The sequence below is a fragment of the Sus scrofa genome, chromosome 9 (assembly GCF_000003025.6).
Source record: "Sus scrofa isolate TJ Tabasco breed Duroc chromosome 9, Sscrofa11.1, whole genome shotgun sequence".
In the NCBI taxonomy this organism is placed as follows: Eukaryota; Metazoa; Chordata; class Mammalia; order Artiodactyla; family Suidae; genus Sus; species Sus scrofa.
The window spans coordinates 56,945,768-56,959,442 of NC_010451.4; the positions used below are offsets into that span (position 1 = coordinate 56,945,768).

At 36.0% G+C, this 13,675-nt stretch overlaps 1 protein-coding gene across 6 annotated transcripts in view; it reads right to left on the reverse strand.

Annotated features, from left to right (window-relative positions):
- The window catches only part of ZBTB44 (zinc finger and BTB domain containing 44), a 71,659-nt gene continuing 59,361 nt past the window's right edge, over positions 1,378-13,675 (reverse strand). For 5 of the 6 annotated variants that reach the window (XM_003130080.5, XM_005667511.3, XM_013979571.2 and 2 more), the window contains exons 5-6: positions 11,718-12,018; positions 1,378-8,755 (exon numbers count right to left, since the gene is read on the reverse strand). In XM_003130080.5, the coding sequence (XP_003130128.1) occupies positions 8,473-8,755; positions 11,718-12,018 (584 nt within the window). In that variant the 3' untranslated portion in view covers positions 1,378-8,472. The remainder of the gene's footprint in view (positions 8,756-11,717; positions 12,019-13,675) is intronic. The other variant, XM_003130079.5, reaches the window with a different exon arrangement.

Here is a 13,675-nt window from a genome sequence, read left to right on the forward strand (position 1 = left end):
ACCCTAGTTCTCATCAGTTTGCTGATGGGGGAATTCTTTCTGGACTGACTATGCCCCATCTTATTAGTTTTTCTATCTGTGTAAAAGTTTACCCGTGAGAAAAATGAATTACATTGCATTTTGAGATTTTTTTTTTTTTGCTTTTTAGGGCCGCACACAAGGCATATGGAGGTTCCCACTGGGGGCCAAATCAGAGCTACAGCTGCTGGCCTGCGCCACAGCCACAGCAATGCAGGGTCTGAGCTTCGTCTGCTACCTACACCACAGCTCCCGACAACGCCAGATCCTTACCCCACTGTGTGAGGCCAGGGATTGAACCAGCAACCTCATGGTTCCTAGTTGGATTCATTTCCACTGCGCCAAAAAGGGAACTCCACATTTTGAGATTTGATGTTCATGAGCAAGTTTCTCTCAAACTCTTAGTACGTTTACAGATTTCTCAGTTTAGTACTTAGAACAAACATTCTGTTCAGAAAAGAATGCCCTAATAATAATCCCAGCACCAAGTCAAGGAGACACACATCTGGAGGTTATTACCCTTAGTAACATTCTGAGAAGAGTTTTTCTGGTCTGGAATTCATATGCAAATCAAACCACAGGGCATAAATGACCATTTAAAATTCTACATTCTGGGTGACTGAGGCCACTGAGGACCACCCCCCACAGTTGGCTGACCTTGAATGGTCTGGAAAACTGCAGTTAAAAATACTCAACATACTCAATGAATGATAGAGAATGCTTTCCCAAAATTTACCCCTTTCCTCCCAAACTTAATTAAAGTGATCTTGGTAGCCTGGGGTGAATGAAACAACTGACTTTGCCATTACTCTCACTCTATAGACCACTTATTGTCAAATTCCACAGTAAGACAAATCTATAGTTAGAATGACCTTCCCTGAGGATCTCATAGGCTCATCACCTATATGCATTGAGCTGCTTTCCTCCAGTAACTATCATTTTCTACTCCTTGGCTGCAAGAAATTATTGAAATATCACCAACAGGTCTCTAATCAATAAAGTATGGCCTCAGAAAGACTCAGGGCAAGTTCTGAAAAAAGTAGCTCTGTGTAAAATACCTGGTTCAGTAGCTCTAGGATTTGATGACTTTCTCTAACCAGCCTCCTTCATATCCCTTTCAATCTTAGGGACAGTGTTTGTGGATTCTTTACAAATCCAGCTCTTGGCTTACCTGCCCAGGAAGCAGACACATGCTGTCTCACGTACGACCCTCTAGTCTGTACACACTCAAATGGATGCTTCCTTAAGTGACGCATTATTATGATGACATATCTTACCCACTTGACCTCAAGCAGCACCACCATCAATTCTTCCTTCTAGCCAAGAGTAAATAACAATATCAGCAACTTTTACTCCATAAATCATTAATAAGATATTTTAATGAAGGAAAAAAACCCAAACAAATCTTATTCTTATGTTTCTATCCAAAGACACTCAAAACTATTTTTTCCCGGCCCATCCCTTCTAACTGCAACTTTAATTTGTGACCATGTAATAAAGGCCAGTTTAAAGTTTTTGTTTTTGTTTTTTAAAAAGTTGAAACCTTTTAAAAAAAAGATTAAACAACCAGGCTAGCAAAAAAGTACTCAATACATACTTTCCTTATATCAAACAAGCTAATATTTCAGTACAATGTAACTATACAGAATATATACAATACACATATATTCACAAAGCAAACACTATAGGCTCAGAACAGATTTGAAAAAACATGATATTCACATTGATTACAATAACTCTAAAAATGATTGTAACATTGAAACGGCACTTAGTATACAAAAAAGTCACAAAAATATATATATATATGTTGTCACCAAGAACTATGGTTCCTCTGTAAAATACTAATAGCCAGATACTAGTATATAAAATGTGAAGTTCTGACATTGTATACATTTTTAGTAAATAAAACAAAATCCAAAACCATTTCTGTTACTGTTGAAAGTCAAACATGCCAAATAACTTAGCTGTGGCCACTGTTACCAAGTAAAGCCAAACTCGAATGAGATGATAACTGGATACAAAGCTGGTGAACTAGGGCCTGGCACAGGTAAGAAAGTTGTACTGGTTCTAGGAGAGGGTAGAAGACATGGAAACACCCACCCACACAGTTTAATTCACATTTCTTCCCCAGCATCACCCTCCCTCCCCCAAGGGTTTCACAAAATGCCAGTGCCCCAAAAGAATCATAATGTTGTAACTAGCAAGAGAAAAGTTTCTCACAAACTTCCTTGATGTTGGGCTATAGGCAAATGTTAAAGCATGCATCAGCTAAATAAAGCCGTCGGTCACCCATCTAGAAGACTGTGGTGCACAGTTTCCTCCTAGGCTGGTTGTCCTAGAAAGTACTCCAGTTTTTAAATGGAGCCAGATTTATACGTTAGCTCTGTAAAATACTGAGCTACTATAGCAGCAAATATGAAATTACATAAACAAAAACATAATTTTATTTAAAAATTCATTTGTTACATCAAAACAATTTTTTTCCTTTCACATCTGTTTCCGATACCCAGACATCAATTTCTTCTATCACTGAATTATGGTCTATTATCTCAAACTGACTTTTTCATTTTGCTGCTGTGGAAAAAGATAAGTTCAAATCCTGGAAAATTTACTCTTAAAAATGGGAGTACAGAAATTTAAAGTAAAAAAAAAAAAAAAGTCTTCTAAAAGTATCTCTCACAAATATATATATTTAAATATTAAAATAGGCTACCTAGGATTTTTATAAAATGGCTTTTGAAAAGATAGCAGAGGCACAAAGAAGCCATATACTATCTTCCAACTGGACATAAGGTGCCACAAGGGTGCCCTACAAAGAGGCAGGCAATCTCTATCTGATGCAACATGAGGCACCAGCAATAACAGAGAAATCAAACATATTACTGGGACCTGCGCTGAAATTAAATTTTGCTCTAATAGGGACAGTTGTCTTTTAAAAAAATATCTTGAAATATAAGCATCAGAAGCCATCACTTCGTATACGGAAGAAAATGAATAAAGTTTCTGATCTTACTTCTTCCAAACACCTGATGACATTCACTTCAGGCACCTGAAAGATCAACAGCAGTGCAACTTTCAATAATTTAATGGACTACTCTCAGTATGAGAGACTTTACATAGCATTTGTTAACTTGAAAAGTGAAACTGAAATAAAAGCTCTTAGAGAAAACACAATCATAACCTATCATAGAAAAGGTTCTTTCTAGAAAAAGCAGGTGTTTCTAGGAACTGCACAAAAAGTTTCCCACCTTTAAATGAATACAGCCTCCACCAAATCCAAGGAAAGAGCGTGTGTTTAGAGGAGATGATGGCTCCTTGTAATGTCAGGAAGATGTACCCTTCCTCAGCAGACAATGTACTTGGTAACCCAAACAGTCATTTACAGGGTGATTTTTTAACTTGCGTAACTGAGTAATGAAATCTGGAGATGGTTACATTGGTATTTGGGAAAACAAGGACAATTTAATAAAAGTCATAGCACTGTAGGCCCTCCAACCACCAAGCAACAATTTTATCAGTAAGTCATCACAATTGAGCCCAGGGCTTTCAGTTTAATCAGCAAAATTAGTCAATTTAAAAGAGAAAGGCATAATCAAGGAATCTGATTTTATAAACCAGGCACTTCAAACTGAATTTTAAGTTAAAAAAAATTTTTTTTAAAGTTATTTTCAACCAATGGTCTGAATCTTAAATTCTTTGTAAACTATTATGTACATAGAAACCTTGGTACTAGTTGGAACTGGCCATATGGTCCCTATGCAAAGGGAGCTACATACCCCAAGTAGGACACACACTTTAAGGCAGACTGTTTCTTGGATGCTGCCAAACGGAGATGCCAATAACATCATTGCCTGACATGTCTGCAGAGATTATCTGTAAGATATGGAACTATTATTTTTTATCACAAAAATATAATCACTATGATGTAGTAGAAATACATTAACTGTATTAGTTGAATATGAAGTTTTTAAAAAAAGTATTAACTATGATGTCATCGAGTCTTCATCCCATAATCTGACTTAACTTCTCATTAATAAATCTCAACATACTTATAATCTAAAAATTAAATACCCAAATAATGTCTGCTTCTTAGCTGAATCTAGAATTTGGTCCAATTCCACTTCATTGTTAATCTGAACCATTATTGCTTTTGGCAAATCTGTCTGGCTGAGGACCTTCCAAATAAACATACCCTATGTCACCAATACTCTATCAAGCAAAATGATACTGAATGATAAAAATGGGTATAGGCAAAACAAGGAGTAAGTTACTCTAAATTTGACAATTTGAGCTTAAAACCTGTAGGATATGCTCTGTCATAAATATTCCTCATAGACATGGTTACTGTAACAGGGCTCCTCATCAATCCTGTCCCACTGATTCAGAGAAGAAAATCTATGCATTCTTCTTTCAGTAATTTTTAAAATCTAAATAATATTATAAATAAATCCTCTTATGTCAATAACTTACAGTGAAAACCACATTTACTACCTTTTGGCAACTTTGGATTGCTTCCAAATGTGAACTTCACTGTTTTTTTCCCCTCCCAACTAAACTAGAAAGCTATTCTTCCTCACTTAGATGTATATTCCAGAGATATAAATTCACATTTTACAGATGGGTGAAAACGGAATAAATGCCACGAGTTTCTAATCCTATCAATTCCTTAAATTCCAAACTCCTTTTGGTTATAATATTACGATTTCAGGATTGTTCATTTATCAAGCAATAAAAATAATTCTATCCATGTGGTATACTAGCACGAATTTACCTACATAGTGATGTAATTTTCAGGGGGTATAAAGCTAAAAGAAACTAAAACATAATCTGAGAACCTTCAAAATAAAAATCACTAAACTGGTAACTGGCCTCTTTTTAGATTAAGTACGAGAATAAAAAATAGTAAGAGATCAAATAAAAGACTCAAGAGTCTTCCAAAGGCTCTGGGAGAACCATTTATACGTGGGGAGAGACTGGCTCAGTAGTTGGAAGGTAAGGGGGTTACCAATGATAAGTACATTAGATGTGCTAATTCATTCCACTTAGTAAAATGTTTGAACAAAATGGAAGTTTTATTTTTAAAATCACAGGGCATGTGTCATAGCATGGAATCAGAATGTAAGTGCTGTAAGCCAGAGTGGCTGCTGAAATGTTAAAATAAAGAATGAATGAGGCTATTTAAACATTTTAGTACACTTTGTCTCACTGAAATTGAGAACTTTAAAAACTGTGAATATAACTAAATTATCTAAAAAAATTAAGAAAATTACTTCAAATTCAATGCAAGAAATATCAATTTAAATTCACTTACAGGTGATAACCTCCATCTGCATCCCTTTCTCAAAAATGTAAAATTCAAAAAAAACAAAAACCAATATGAATGCTTTCGTTTCTGAATTAGTACAATCGCTGACATGCTAGATGCTACCACTGTTAGAATACATACCCTTACAAAGGGAACAAATGACTGCAGGAGATTGACATACCTTGTCACAGCAAAAATCTTTGCTCATTTCTAACGTATGCATATCATACCTATTTGGTAGCTTTAAAATGAAAAATACATGCTTTTCTTATATAAAAGACTTGGTTTAAAAAGGCAATTTATCCTGTATCCTAAAATTTAAGCCCTTTCAATACCACAAAGTTTTACCCCCTTGGGCCTTTAAGACAGCTAAGCTAAGGTATTCCAAACTGGAATTTTTAATGTTTAGTTATACTAGTAATTTCTAATGGATGAGATAATGTAATTGGCTTTCATCTCTTTGCAATGTTTTCCATATATTCTAGTAAAAATTACACATCCAGGCATCTTTGTCTTAGATGAATTTTAAATAAATCTAAATAACACTATGCATAATTTCCCCCATAACTTAGTTTCCAAAAACTGATCCATAAGCTAAATATCCTCAAGCCGTATATTATCAAGGAAAATGTAGCGCCTCAGTGAAACGGGGAAAAAAAGCCTTCGTTTATATCATATTTTCAGTACGAGTTAGTTACCTGTATTGGTAAGATTTGGAGAGCACACAGCCAACAATAGGCATTTTCACAGTAGAGTCAAATATTTCACAAAACTTGGAAATCTATATAATTTGTAATTACCAATGAAAATCTAAAGGTCTATTTGGCAAAAAATAGCCAGTGATGGTAATCCTACATTCTGAGAACACTGAACAACTCAGAGCTGCCAAAATTGTGTAGGAGACTCTTAATGCAAAATATTCAGGACAGGGGGTGTGCTAAAACCCTTTTAACCAACAGATCTACAAGTGGTTCTGATGTATTTCTTCTCATTAACGCTATTTCTTTGTTCTTTTCTTTCTTCCTTCTTACAACTGAGGGCAACAATGACTCCTGGTCATAATTTTACCTAATCTTTGTCCATGTAAGACTCTAAAATTAACTGAGATTTATCTACTGGTAGGCATAATAGTTTCCAAAGAACCTATATGATTAAAAAAAATTCTTGACCTTTCCCGCTGAGACACAGCAGTATCACTATTAAGGAGTACCACAGTCTGTTGCAGAAAGTAATTCAACCTAGTAGTAAAGAAGCCTAAATGATGGAAGGCCATCATAATCTATATATGTTGATTTTCCTGAAGGTACTATAGCCTATATTTGGGAGCAAACAGGAAACAACAGGTTAGTAAGTGAGAAAAGAAATTGGAAACAAGTTGAAAAGAGCAGAACATAGAAAGAGACAAAGGAATATTAATATAAAAAAATCTCTAATGAGTTTACTTCCTTTAACATTTGTGGGGGATTAAGTTATAGAATTAGCCAATTAAAAAAAAACTGAAATAATTAAATCCATATTAACCTAAAAAATATTTTATATTAAGGTGTAGCACCCAGACAAAATTGAGATTTTATGTTCTGAGAAAGAAACTGTAATCTTCTAATCTAATCAGGTGCTTTCACAAGTATTAAATTTTAGGAATATAACAAAGAAAAAAGTTACTCAAAAGCTCATTATTGGGAGTCCCCTGCTGGCCTAGTGGTTAAGGATTCAATGTTGTCACTGCTGTGGCTTGGGTTTAAACCTTGGCCTGGGAACTTTTTTCACATGCTGCAGGTATAGCCAAAACAAACAAAAAAAAGTTCATTGTTCATGGAACCATGAATATTTAGAATCAAAGTCAATGGCACCAGATAAAACATATACTCCAGCCGAGAGTATCATATCTATTAACTATAAACCAGAAAGTGTCATTTTTTTTTAGCAGCAAAAGAGGTAATATTCATTAATTTAAGAATTCTAGTTTTTCTTTTCTTAATTCTTTTTTCTTTTACCCAGATTTGAGTCATAGATCATCATTTTATAGCCTTTTCTCATCTTCTACTTTATTGCTTACGATGTGTAAAAACTATACTAACTGTTTTTAATAAGACATTTGGCAATATCTAAAAATATTTTGGAATAAGAACAATGTATCGTTGTAATATAGATTTTTTGTAAACAATCTCAGTTGGGTTAAGAATGTAGCCTTAACAGAGAATTCTTTATTTTGTCCAAAACAGTACAATAAAAACATCCCCAACAATACACAAAACCTATATATAAAATATAGAACATCTCCAGTATTTTTTCCTTCTTATGGGATCACGCCAAGTGTAGGCAAGAGAAAGTACTCTTGATGGGGTAAGACAAAAACTGATTTAGGTAATGACCTAATTAGCCAGGCAATAAAATTCAAAGACCAGGTAAACAACAATTTTAGCCAGAAAAGCAGAGTTTCTATGAAGCTGAGATCTACATACTACATATTTTACACTCCTGGCCATTTCATGCACAGCTTAACTATTCTCAACCATGGTTCTTTGCCTCCTTTAATAGAAGATTATTTGGAGGAATGGTACTATAAGGTACAGGGAATATCTACCCCAGTATCAAATTTTTACCATGAAAAATAAAAATGATAAAGCTTAAAAAAAAAAAGAATACGTTGGATTTCGGAAGTACATACTATAATAATTTTTAAGAAAGCTCACCATAAATACTTCCAAAAACAACAGGCTTTACAAAAAATTGTACACTGTCCTGTGTATAGAAGTAAACATCTATTCAGGCTATCTGCCAAATTTGTTTAGTAATATTTCTGGTATTCCCTTTCATCTCAGAAGGTCAACAATTATCTTGTTTCTTCTTGACCTAATGATCCATTGTTAGCCCATTCCTAACACTGGAAGAAGAAACTGAAAATAAGTTTTAAGTTAACTGGTTCTCCCTAAGTCTCAAAGTTTCTATTTTGTTCCACCATGTCATTGTGCACTTATAGACACAATCTCTCAGTCATGAAAAATAAAACATCAGTTGCAGGACTTACAGAGTAAAAAGGAGAATTCTTTCCCAAACCCTTTTTTGTTTAGAAAATTAAATTAAATTTAAATGTACAAGACCAAGCACAGGCACTTTCCAAAAATCAAAAATGAAGCCAAATCATGAAATTACTCAATGGTTATAGATGACAGCTCTGATTTTGGGGGGTCAATTCTGGTTGCCTCGGCACCAGCACTGATCTTTGGCTGCTCTGGCATTTCTTCCTCTTTTTCTGCCAGCCCACCAAGAGACCCCAAGGGAAAAGTGCTTTCACAATTCTGGGTTGAGGAGACCTGTGAAATTACAGGCATTTGAACAGAGGAGTTGCTTTCAAAACTGTGTTCTCCAAGATCATACTGAACAAGGGTCTCTTCTTGCTCCTGGTTTAAGTAGTCCGGTACTAGGAAATCACTAGGTAAGAGGCAAAGGATGAAACAGGGAGTTAATTTTCACACCAGTAATAAGTAAGACAATAAATAGATTTGATTTGTAAAACAAGATTGGGATTTTTCATTTCTCTAATTCTTGAATGAAGATTATAACTCAGGAATGTTCAACTTCTAAACTCTCCCGATTATGAACCAAAACCATTCATCAGAACCAAAGTAGATCAAACCAATTCTCCCTACCATCAAGAGAAATAAAATTGTCACCTTCAGTATCACTTTGAACACCTAAACAGCCTTTCTTGTTTTATGTAAAAGAGCTTCTGTACACAAAACAAATGCAAATAGCATGTTCACTTAAGCAAAGATCATCTGAATAATTTATGCTTAACCTTTCTGTGGATAACACACTAATATGAGGTATATAAACTTAGCTTTTTATTACTTCCTGGATATAAATTAGTTAAGAAACTAAATCCTCATGTGTAAGTGACTTTATATATAATACACTATATAGAAAGATGTAAAACTACTTAGATGCTTTATTAAAATCTTTACTGCTGAATAAAAAAGGTCATTATACTAGGAATGTCAATAAATAAAATACTTAAGGTTATTATTTTATAATTTGTCCTTTTTTTTTTTTTTTTTTTTTTTAAATCTTTTTGCCTTTTCTAGGGCCGATCCCACAGCATATGGAGGTTCCCAGACTAGGGGTCTAATTGGAGCTGTAGCCGCTGGCCTATGCCACAGCCACAGTCACACGGGATCTGAGCCGCATCCGCAACCTACACCACAGCTCACGGCAACGCTGGATCCTTAACCCACTGGGAACCTCCATGTGCCGCAGGGGCAGCCCAAGAAATAGCAAAAAGACAAAAAAAAAAAAAAAAAAAAAGAATTGTATATCTGTAGGAATCCTTAACTCCTTATACAATGAAATCCTTAATTTTTTTTTTTTTTTTTTTTTGCTTTTTAGGGCCGCATTTGCAACATGGCGTTTCCCAAGCTAGGGATCAGATGGGAACTACAGCTGCCGGCCACAGCCACAGCCATGCGGGATCCAAGCCTCGCATCTGTGACCTACACCACAGGTCACGGCATCACCGGATCCTTAACCCACTAAGTGAGGCCAGGGATGGAACTCGCAACCTCATGGTTCCTAGGAGGATTCGTTAACCACTGAGCCATGACGGGAGCTCCTAATTTGTCCATTCTTAATAAAAAAATTAAAGTCTGCTCATCTGTAAAGTTAATTTAAGATGCCCTATATTTTCTAAAGCATCTTCAGGTATTAAAGAGGGGTACTGGAGGACGGAGGGCTCAGCACATGGAAGAAGCAGAAACAGCATGGTTAACTGGGGCATTTAGTTCCAAACAAAGTTTGATATGTCATGTATGATCTAGGTTTAGTGAAATGATAACCAAAAATCAGAGTTGGAATGATTACATTATACAAAACAGTTGGTTTGAAAAGAAAAGCAAAATCTATACAGCAATAATTTACTGAAAAAAAAAAAGATTTTAAAAATTAAGGTGGTTTAGGGAGTTCTTATTGTGGCACAGTGGAAACGAATCTGACTAGTAACCATGAGGTTGCGGGTTCGATCCCTGGCCTCACTTAGTGGGTTAAGGATCCGGTGATGCCGTGACCTGTGGTGTAGGTCACAGATGCGAGGCTTGGATCCCGCATGGCTGTGGCTGTGGCCGGCAGCTGTAGTTCCCGTCTGATCCCTAGCTTGGGAAACGCCATGTTGCAAATGCGGCCCTAAAAAGCAAAAAAAAAAAAAATTAAGGATTTCATTGTATAAGGAGTTAAGGATTCCTACAGATATACAATTCTTTTTTTTTTTTTTTTTTGTCTTTTTGCTATTTCTTGGGCTGCCCCTGCGGCACATGGAGGTTCCCAGGCTAGGGGTCCAATCGGAGCTGTAGCCACTGGCCTACGCCAGGGCCACAGCAACGCGGGATCCGAGCCGCGTCTGCAACCTACACCACAGCTCACGGCAACGCCGGATCATTAACCCACTGAGCAAGGGCAGGGACCGAACCCGCAACCTCATGGTTCCTAGTTGGATTCGTTAACCACTGCGCCACGACGGGAACTCCCAGATATACAATTCTGATAAAGTATTAAAAATAGACAACAGGAGCTGCTACTGTGGTGCAGCAAGCTAAGGTCTGTCTGGATTCAATCCCTGGCCTGGGAACTTCCATAGGCTGAGGGTGCAGCAGTTGAAAAAAATAGACAACAGCATTTTATATCTACAGGAGATCTTAGAAATCATCTTCAAAGCTTACATGTTATCATTCTCTAAGTTCCAAGTTTCTTCATCTGTGAAGTGACATGTTCAATCATAATAGCAGTTAGTGGCAGAGTTAGAACTAGAACCTGATCCCTGGATACCTTATGAGTCAAAAAGGTCACTAATTATAAATCTTTTTATATTAAAAAGCATAGGGCTCTAAACTGAAAGAAAAAAGGGAAAACTTCATTGATATAAATAAATTATCATAGTCACTATAGTTATAGTTGAAGGTTCTCTGTTATTATTTGAAAAAAAAAAGAGATGTGTTCAAGAATTTAACATCCAAAGAGTCTGAAGTAACCCACTATCACTAAGCATCATGGCATATGGTAGGTTCTCCAAAAAGATCTATTAAAATCTGCTACAGAATTACTTTAACCTTATAGTTAAAAAAATAAAAAACCCACAAGCAGATAACTAGTCTATTTCTGCAAGAAAAGATTTTTAATGCCAATTATAAAAATATTTTAAATTGTATATACTTAGAAGAATCAGTAAAATTTTATTGGATCAGGAGATCAGAGTATTATTGGATAGTGGGAATTTAAAAGGAATGTGACTAATTAGTTGGCAACCTGATTAAAAAACAAAAACAAAAACATAGCAGGCTGCCCTATAAGCAGGAAGAGAGAGTTTAGAAAGCAGTTTTCCTGGTTCAGGTCTTGTTGTGCACCTCACCTGCTCTGGAAGTAGTTTGCTAGCTCTGACGCTTCATGGTTCAGACTCCTCAGGTGCACGATTAAATTTCCAGAGTTGGTGAACATGGCGCCACATGTTTTGCACTCGTAAATCCGAGGCTTGCGGATAATGTGCCGGGAAACCCTCATGTGGTGTTTATATTCCCCGAAGGAAGTGAAAGTGGCACTACATATCTGGCACCGGAAACAGCGTTTACCTTCATGCTTTAGGCGATGCATCTTTAGCGAGTAAGCCCTGGTGAATTTTTTCCCACAGCGGTCACACTGAAATGGTTTAATTCCTATAAAATAAAGCAAAGTGAAATATTATCTAAAAACAAAATAAACAGAAAGATCACACCTCACACATGTCTGAACTATAATTTTGCAGCAATAGATAATTTGAAAAGATAAAAATTGTCAGCAGAAATGAATTCCAGATTCACTATCTCGGAAAAGGTACTGGACATTTGAAAAGTCACTAGTGCTTAAAAAAAGGTGAGAAAGGCCTGATTGGGGGGCAGTCCAACTGATTTTTTTTTTAAACTTTTTTTTAGGGCTGCACACCTGAGGCATACGAAAGTTCCCAGGCTAGGGTTGAACTGGAGCTACAGTGGCCAGCCTACACCACAGCCACAGCAACTCGGGATCTGAGCTGCATTGCAGCTCTCATCAACACCAGATCCCTAAACCACTGAGCAAGGCTAGGGATCAAACTTGTGTCCTCATGGATACTAGTCAGGTTCATTATTTCGAGCCACAACAGGAACTCCAACTGATTTTTGAACTCTTCTAAATCTTCTATTTCATAGACTTCAAAACACAATTTAACCACACTATTTAAACAGAAGCCAAACCTTCAGATGACATTATTTCATTAAAGTAATGAGGTTTATATTGAGAAGCTGTGAAAATGATCAGTACCCATACCCATTCTTCACTTCCTGTCTCAGAGGAAAACATGAAAGAATTGGGTTTGGAGATATTTAATGTAATGCTAGAAAAAATACATAGAGATTAATATATGAATTATAAAGTATATTAATAGGAGTTCCCAGTGCAGTGCAGAGGAAACAAACCTGACTAGCATCCATGAAGATGCGGGTTCGGTCCGTGGCTTTGTACAGTGGGTTAAGGATCCGGTGTTGTTGTGAGCTGTAGCGCAGATTGCAGACACAGCTTGAAACCCATGTTGCTGTGGCTGTGGTGGAGGCTGGTGGCTACAGCTCTGACTCAACCCCTAGCCTGAGGACTTCCATATGCCGCAAGTACAGTGCTAAAAAAAGCAAAAAATAAATTAACAAACTAAGTATATTAATGGTCTCCCCCAAATCATTATCCCAGTTTTATTTTTAAATTTTTATGGCTGCACCAATGGCATATGGAAGTTCTTGGGCCAGGGACTGAACTTGTGCCTCTGCAGCAACACGAACTGCTGCAGTGGGATTCTTAATCCACTGTGGCATAGTGGGAACTCCCACTATTATAGTTTTAGCAAAAAAAATTTCAAAAACCTTCAAAATATAATCTATTGATTCAACAAACAGGGAATTACTATTAGCACAGAGATTGTTAAAACCTATCTAAAGAAGGGGAAAAGTGAGAAATTATATAACAGAATAGTAGCAAAGATTTCTTACTTATCAGAAGTCAGTGTTCTACCCATAAAAAACATATTGCCTTTATGTAAACACTGAACTAAAGTTTCAAATATGTTGTACACATTATTCACCCAAAATTTCTCTTATACTAAAAAAAAAAAAAAATAATAATACAAGGCTGACTAATCAGGGCACAGAGAACTGCAGAATTAAAATTAAATTGTTATTAAATTTTTAAAAACACTTTTTATTTGGAAATAATGACAAACTTACAGAAGTTACAAGAATAGTACAAAGAACATCAATATATATCCTTTAAAACCCATGTGCTTTACCATATGTATTTGTGCTTTTCTCT